The 7,834-nt window shown below is 39.0% G+C and overlaps 1 protein-coding gene across 2 annotated transcripts; it reads right to left on the bottom strand.

Annotated features, from left to right (window-relative positions):
* Positions 1 to 1,749: 1,749 nt before the first annotated feature.
* Positions 1,750 to 7,124, bottom strand: LOC148398961 (uncharacterized). Of its 2 annotated transcripts, none has more exons than XM_088374359.1 (7): positions 6,937 to 7,124; positions 6,670 to 6,747; positions 5,188 to 5,286; positions 4,324 to 5,094; positions 4,035 to 4,177; positions 3,407 to 3,516; positions 1,750 to 2,789 (listed from the first exon to the last, which is right to left on the bottom strand). In XM_088374359.1, the coding sequence occupies exons 1-7, from the start codon at positions 6,953 to 6,955 to the stop codon at positions 2,654 to 2,656; spliced, it is 1,356 nt and encodes a 451-aa protein (XP_088230485.1). In that variant the 5' UTR covers positions 6,956 to 7,124; the 3' UTR covers positions 1,750 to 2,653. The 2 variants fall into 2 exon arrangements, with proteins under 2 accessions (XP_088230485.1, XP_088230484.1); XM_088374358.1 differs by having other exon boundaries at positions 6,670 to 6,835; positions 6,937 to 7,121.
* Positions 7,125 to 7,834: the final 710 nt, after the last annotated feature.

Here is a 7,834-nt window from a genome sequence, read left to right as displayed (position 1 = left end):
TCCCAGGAATTTATTGTTTCTTATAGCACTTGAAGAGCTTGACATTCAAGGATGATAATCAGCGAGAGGTTAAGCATGTGCAGAGGGAGATAAGGGTCCAGCTCAGGGAGGCAAAATTGCAATAGAGGAGGAAGTTGGAGCAGAAGTTGGAGAAGAACTGCATGGAGGACGTGTGGGATGGGATGAGTTGATAATCACCAGCTGCGGCCTAAAGCAAGATGTCCCCATTAGTGGCGGTGTAGAGGGCGAAGCAGCTGAATGACTTTTTTAACAGGTTCAACAACACCCGCTCGCCTTCGTCCTCGCTCCCGCCAGCCCCTTCTGCTCCCCGATCTGCCCATGTTCTGTCACTCAGCTGCAGACCGGTGGACGATACCCTTCCACCCAGGATGACAGTGGATCAAGTGAGCAGACAGCTGAGGAAACTCCGCTCCAGCAAGTCAATTGGTCCAGGTGGGGTATCTCCTCGTCTGCTGAAGGCCTGCGCTCTGGAGCTGGGTGACTCACTACAGCACATCTTCAACTTGAGTCTAAAAAAGGGTGTGGTGCCTCAGCTGTGGAAGACATCATGTATCATCCCTGTCCCAAAGAAACCACGACCTGTGGAGCTGAATGACTTCAGGCAAACTGCGCTAACCTCGCATTTGATGAAGACTTTGGAACGATCACTGATTCAACACATCAGACCTCAGGAGATGCTCTCGACCTTCTACAGTTTCCGTATCAGAAGAAGGTAGGAGTGAAGGACGCTATTGCCTGCACTTTTTTTACAGTGGTGTGCTGGCGGGGAAGCATCAAGAAGAGGGATGCCTCCCGCCTGAACAAACTGGTGAGAAAGGCAGGTTCTGTTGTGGGCGCAGAGCTTCCTGATCTGACGTCTGTGGCAGAACAACGGGTGTTGGCCAGGCTGCTGTCCATCAAGAACAACCCCGTCCATCCACTGTACAGCACCGTCACCAAGTGAAGGAGTAGCTTCAGTGACAGGCTGCTGGCACTGTCTTGCTCTACGAAAAGGCTGAGGGGATCATTTCTCCCCCATACTGTGAGACTTTTTAACACTACACAGGGGACATTGGTACGATCACAGAAATTATCTTGGGTTTATTTATTTATGTATTTATTTATTTATTTATTTACTTACTTACTTACTACTGTTGCATGACACTTTCATAAGAATATACTGCATGTCTGTTTCTATCTATCTATCTCGATCTATCTATCTATCTCGATCTATCTCGATCTCTCTCTCTCTCTCTCTCTCTCTCTCTCTCTCTCTCTCTCTCTCTCTCTCTCTCTCTCTCTCTCTCTCTCTATCTCTATCTCTATCTCTCTCTATCTCTCTCTCTCATTTTTGTGATTTGATCATTTAAGGCATAAAAGAGGAAGAGAAAGTAGAAAGCCGACAACACCAAAAAATTTACATCTTTTCACTTTTGTCATTCAGTTTGGTATGTATACCATGAGGGGGCAATACTGGCAAGCCAATCACGGCTTGAGCAAAATTGCTGCATTAATTTGCATGTGTAACAAATGGAGTGAACTTACTTAATCATTTGAGAGAATACTAGAAGTCATTTGTGGTGATATTTTGCTTGCATCTCTGTTGAAGAAATTAGTGGTGGGCTTGTGACATGTGGTCTTTCTGAGACACAGTAGTTAATGCATGTGCTTCAAAATGCATTAACTGGACTTGAGTCATTGCATTCTTTTAGTTCATCACTAAAGGGCAAAAGAAATCCACACCGTCCCTTTAAACTGTCTCTCTGGCTTGAAGCTTACACAGACATTTATTTGTTCATGCAGATTATACATATTTATGCATTTGCATGTATTCCATGAAAGAGAATGCTCCTGGATGTTATCCTTCAGAATCAACTAATGGTAACTAATTGTAAATGTATATATACATCCACGATTAACATAAGGAGGGAACTACAAAATCTGAAACAAGAAAAGAAGAGCAAAAACTAAAATTTACTTCCAGTCTGTGAATAAAGCTGTAGATGATATCCATATTTGGGTTGAAAAAAAAAGGGCTGGGTGTTACCGTCCTTTAAAATTCCCCTCTTTGTATACTTCATAAGCTAGAATTCTATCACACAAATATCACATGATAAATATTTTTTTATGAAGGCCCATATTCTCTCATGGGTGCACAAGTCACGTTTTTTCACCCGCCTGCCTGTTTTGCACACTTGAAAAGGTATGTCAATTCTCTCATCCAGACTTCTGGTATGTCGCGAATACAGGTATAACCTGGATGTTTGTGCGCAACCAACAAAGTTGTTGACTCACTAAATTCTAAGGGTGTCCTCAATTCTGAGAAAAAAAAATGAGAATGATCAACATCTAACTCACCATTACAATAACTGCAGATGTTGTGACCACCGGGACAAGTCAACACTAACCCAGTCATCACCAGCAGAACATGGAAGCAAATAATTGAGTCAAATCATGCAATATGTTAGACCTTTACAGAGTGCTTCAGCCTCCGGGTATACAACAGAAAAAAATTCTTTGGGAGAATGTGGTCCAGGCGTGGTATAGTATAAACAGTGAACACCTTAACTTATGGGTCACAGCACCCAAGAGTGCAATGAAGATGTGTACAGTCTTCAAGATCGTGGGAGTGTGCTTGCCTTTACTGAGGCATCTACATCTCACACACCCAATATCTCTGAGAACTACATTTTTCATCATTCCATTCAGCTTTTCCTGAAGAACGGTACCAAAATTCCCCGCAGTCCTGGTCACCATTGTAACTATTCGGTTGTCCGTCAGCCCAATACCTGCAATACCGAAGGAAACACATTATATCAAGGCCTAAGATTGGGTCGTGAAGGCCAGAAGCCTTATGGAGATTTGAAGCTTTCCATGTAATTGGGTTCCATGCAAATGACTAAAAAGCTCAGTGGCCTAGTGGTAGAGTGTTCGCCCTGAGACCGGAAGGTTGTGGGTTTCAAACCCTGGCCGGGTCATACCAAAGACTATAAAAATGGGACCCATTGCCTCCCTGTTTGGCACTCAGCATTAAGGGTTGGAATTGGGGCGTTAGGTCACCAAATGATTCCCGAGCACGACACCGCTGCTGCTCACTGCTCATCTCTCCCCCAGGGGATGGATCAAAATCACACGGGGATGAGTTAAATGCAGAGGACAAATTTCACCTCACCCAGATGTGTGTGTGACGATCATCGGGACTTTAAAAGTTGCTGCAGAAATGACTGCAGCATTATCAATTGAATTTTTTTTTACAATAACTGAGGGAACAGTGTAAAATGCTTATGTATGAAATCTTAACATATCGTCAGAAGAAAATTATAAAGGCAGCAAGTGTGGTAACCTGGTAAATAACTCTTGATCAATGAGGTTAATAAAATAAAATGAGATTATATATTTTACTTACTCTAGGCTCAGTGCGGTCCCATCCACCCACTTCCAATGACCCTCTACTCCCTCATCGGTCAGTCCAATCCAGATCTCTTTGTTACTTGTAAACAATCCATTAACAAATACCTAGAAAAAGAAACGTAAGGAAAATGTTGGTTGTTTATGCATTTAATTGCTCTGACTGTACAACAAAAAACCAACTAAATGATTGTAAAATGGAGGAAACCAAATACAATCTGCTTATGAAATGGTATTTTTTTTGTGTGTGTTTTTGTAAGAAATGCAACTTGTGTCTTAGTTTATAAAAATAATCTCTTGTGTGTGTGAGCTAATTACGTACCTTTGAACATATACATATTCATATTGGCAAGGAGTTTTCTTTTCATTTTATCTCCCATTTAGTGTTTTCATGTACAGCGTATATGGTTTTGGGCAATTTGTTTCGACTTTCATCTGTGCAGCACTTTGTCACTCTTGTTGTGTCAAGTCCATTGTTGTGTCAAGTGCTTATTTCAAACTGACCAAGTTAGAACTACTTTGATAAAATGTTGACGAGTGAGATTTCTAGTAAAAGACTCGTCTAACCAGGAGATTCACTGAGCCTCAAAGAAGGAAATGTTTTATACAGTTTAAAGTCAACTCACCATTTCTTCTTTGGTGTTTATGACTACCAGGTCTGCTCCTTTTCCTTGGCAGTAGTTTCTGCTCAGGTACCATGTTTTCTTGGATGAAGAGCTATAGTAGCAGTTGTTCTCAAACTTCTTCCAACCACTTGGACAGACCTTGACTACAATATCAATAATGAATATTATTCATTGATATAAAAAAATATATTATGGGAACAAGTAATAGTATTAATGCCATGATTACAGAAAAAAAATGCCATCTAACAATTTTTTGTTGGTTGCATTTGTTAGAAATAGAAAGCGTTACCTTGTGACGCGTTCAATTTTATGACTGTGGCCTGCAGTTGATCAATCTCAGCTCTTTGCAGGTCTCTCTCTGCAGTCAGATTTTTCACACGGCTTTCAAGATACTTCTTCTCTTCAATTGTGGAATTATAGGACGCCATCAATTCATCAGTAGCTTTGGCAAGTGTGTTGTAAACTGCCTGCAGATTTTCTTTTTCCAATGTCACGTTTTTGTGACTGCTTGCAATGTTGTCTCTCTCGCTGGCAGAGGAGTTGTATCGCGATTGGAGATGCTCAATGTCCTTGATCAGGCCGTTATAACTCATTTGCACCTTCTCTCTTGACCTTGTAGCATTGTTGAATCTGTTCTGCAAATTATCCCTTTCTTTAATTGCAGTATCGTAGTTGGTCTGCAAGACGATTTTGCTCTTGCTCAGTGATTCATACTTTGTTTGTAGTAAGTCTTTGGCAGTTAACAAGGCATCGTTATTAGTCTGCAACTGCTCTTTAGTGGCCTTCAATTGCTCGAGTTCTTTGTTTAGAGCATTGTTACTTGCTTGCAATTTACTCTGACTCTCTTTTAGTTGGTTTGCTTCCGCTTTCAGTAGCTCGTTGTTGGTTTTTATTTGAGTGGTCGATTTAGATATGTAGTTGTAACGCTGTTGTAATTGCTCACGGCTGACTTCCAGGTTCTTTTTCTCATTCTGTACAGTCTTGAGTTGGGACTGTAGTTTGGTTTTCTCCCCCCCTACATCTTCTAACTTCTTCTGATTGTCTTTACCCACTTTCGAGTCTGCACAGAAAATAGATGTATTAAAGTTAAGCAGTTTTACACCATTGGTGAACTTTTGACATCTGTGGCAAACATAACAAAAGGTAGACTCACAGTGGATGGATTGCCCAATGACCCCAGCCACCAGGATAGCACACATCAGCCCAAGAAAAAGCGTGGAAACCCTAAAAGGGCTGTTCCTCAATGCATAAACTGAAAACAAACATGTTAAACTAAATTAGTAATGTGGCATTTGAAGTTTGTCCATCACACAGTCAGGTACTTATGCATCTTGATCCGGTGAGCTGAGACCACTCACACAATATTAGCAAAATGATAGCAACAAGGGTGGCATCAATCGTACAGTAATCCCTTGCTACATCGCGGATTAAGTACATCGCAGATTTTTTCCCAAATTAAAAAGAAAAAAAAAATTCACAAATTCAAAATAAAACTTCTAAATTGAGGAATTATGGCACGAAAGTTGCCCACACGCCAGCAGAAGGTAGGGATTATCCACACAATTACAGTACGTACACGTATACCTTTTTTAACAAAAAAGTTATAATAATAAGAGTTCTAAAAACATATTTACAGTATTGTACCTTGTTATAAAAAAATGTTATCATCATAAAAGTGTTCTAAAAACATATTTACAGTATATACACTTGTATTTTGTTGTAAAAAAGTTGTTATAATAATAAAAGCATTCTAAAAACATATTTACAGTGTGTACTATATAAACAGTATTTACATGTTTGAAACTATTATTTGATGTTCTAATTATATGTTTTAATATACACTTATTGATACACAAAAAATGTATGTATGTTAAAAATGAGAGGGATTACTGTATCAGCCCTGTCTCCACTATCTTACTTGTGAATACATGCGTCTGACTGGCTGCGTATTCTGTGTCTCTAGCAAATCAAAATGATAGTTGACTGGCTCACGTAATATAACTGCAGAGTGGCTGTTACTGAGTTGTATAAGGACCATGCTTAATTATAGAACAATTAGAAAACTAATGTAAATTGGAGGCCACATTGCTCATCAATGTCTTGCACTCCTTCACAATTGATTGAGTGACAGACACCTCGCCCCCACTCACCGAGAGCAAAAGAAACTAACAAGGCGAGTGAAGGAGTTTATTTCTTCTTTCTTGGCTGTTAGCATACCCGCGTTGCCTTTCCTATGTTTCTGTCTGGACTTGTTGCTTTTTTTTTTTTTTTTACATAAGCAAATGAATCACTATTAGTAGGCAGTATAGTGTTGAATGTTATAAATAAATATAACAATAGATACTACAAAAGATAATTTCCCAGTGGCCAGTTTAGGTATTGTGAGCATTTGGATGATTATTCCTGCAGCAATAATAATGTTTTGGATGTATATAAATGTGAAAATTGGATCGACGGAGACAGAACAATATTTCCTGCTTCAATTTGATTCTTTAACAACAGCCCTGTGGAGATGTATTTATAATTATATAAACTGATCACCTTTCAAGCCACATTATTAAGGTTATAGTGTGTAAGAACATATATAATGAGAATATTATATATGAAGCAAAGCAATAGACTGGAATTCTGTTACCTGAATACTGAAGCTTGCTGCCATTCATTAAAAGATGCTTGTAACCGCCACTCCCATCGTCTATGTCCATGGTTGTCTCTGTAGAAGTTTGATACTTAACAGTCATTATTCTAGCCGCTTCGTTTTTGCTGCTGGAGTAAATAGTTGATCCAGGTACAAGTTTTTGCTGGATGAATAAATAAAGCATTTGCATTTAATTTTGGGGCACTTTAAATTGAATGTGAGATAAAAAAAAAGATGTAACATTTAAAGAAGACGAAGACTTACCACTCCTTGCAGTGTTCATATAAATTCTAAAAGTCGAGTTGGCAAATTGGAGCAGCTAGTTAAATAGTTCCTTAGCTGTGCTATTAATTTAAATCATAGTCACACTTCATCCACTGACCTATGCTGCATTTGTGACTGTGAGAAAGAAAGCAGTTTCATGCGGATGAAAGTGATGCAACTGCTCAGCAACTCGAGCACTATTTCACAATATAACGGAAGAGGAGATTCTACAAACCACAGAGATGCTGAATGTACAGTTTTTATAGCATCACAAAAAGAAGCCAGTTGGTAAACTTCTTCCCAACCTCGATTGCTCACCCAACAATTCTCAGTATAGTTGTTAAACAAATACACAAGTGTATTCTTGACATTAAAAACATCTGTTTTTTCATGTATCCTTGTCATTTCAACACACATTTCATGATGTGATGCACCAAGCTAAAATGTACATAGAAAGTCTATATACGTACTCCTTTTAAATTGTTTGTGATGATTCAAAGATAAAGGATTTAATAACCTGATGTAACCTATACCCATACAACTCAGTTGGGAAAAAAAACATCTTTGAGAGGGGCACTAAAAAATACATGAAGTGAGATAAGGCACTATTAGGTACTCTTTTGATAAAATGGTGCTCATTCAATGTTGGTTTCAAAGTTTTAGGAATACACTTGAAATCTCCTAAAATAAAAAACATGAGTAAATGTATTATGGTTCAGTAAATATTGGGATATCACAACCCCTGGCGAAAACTATGGACTCACCGGCCTCAGAGGATGTCCATTCAGTTGTTTCATTTTGTAGAAATGACATGACACAAAACTAAAGTCATTTTAAGTCACAATTTCGTTTTTACAGGGGAAAACATCTTTGGAATCCCTCAATTCTCATCAATTAA

The sequence above is a fragment of the Syngnathus floridae genome, chromosome 4 (genome assembly GCF_059516105.1).
Source record: "Syngnathus floridae isolate MCC-2025c chromosome 4, RoL_Sflo_1.0, whole genome shotgun sequence".
NCBI lineage: Eukaryota > Metazoa > Chordata > Actinopteri > Syngnathiformes > Syngnathidae > Syngnathus > Syngnathus floridae.
Note: the sequence above shows the minus strand (reverse complement) of the source record. Positions and strands in the feature narration are given on the sequence as shown.

What these genes read in the sequence shown, in the direction of transcription:
- LOC148398961 (XM_088374358.1), bottom strand. Translation starts at nt 6,775, where the DNA reads ATGACTGTTAAGTATCAAACTTCTACAGAGACAACCATGGACATAGAC. An exon ending in CATTGGGCAATCCATCCACT is followed by an intron (nt 5,095 to 5,187) that starts GTGAGTCTACCT and finishes TTTTCTGTGCAG; the next exon opens with ACTCGAAAGTGGGTAAAGAC. An exon ending in TAAACACCAAAGAAGAAATG is followed by an intron (nt 3,517 to 4,034) that starts GTGAGTTGACTT and finishes TTCTTTTTCTAG; the next exon opens with GTATTTGTTAATGGATTGTT.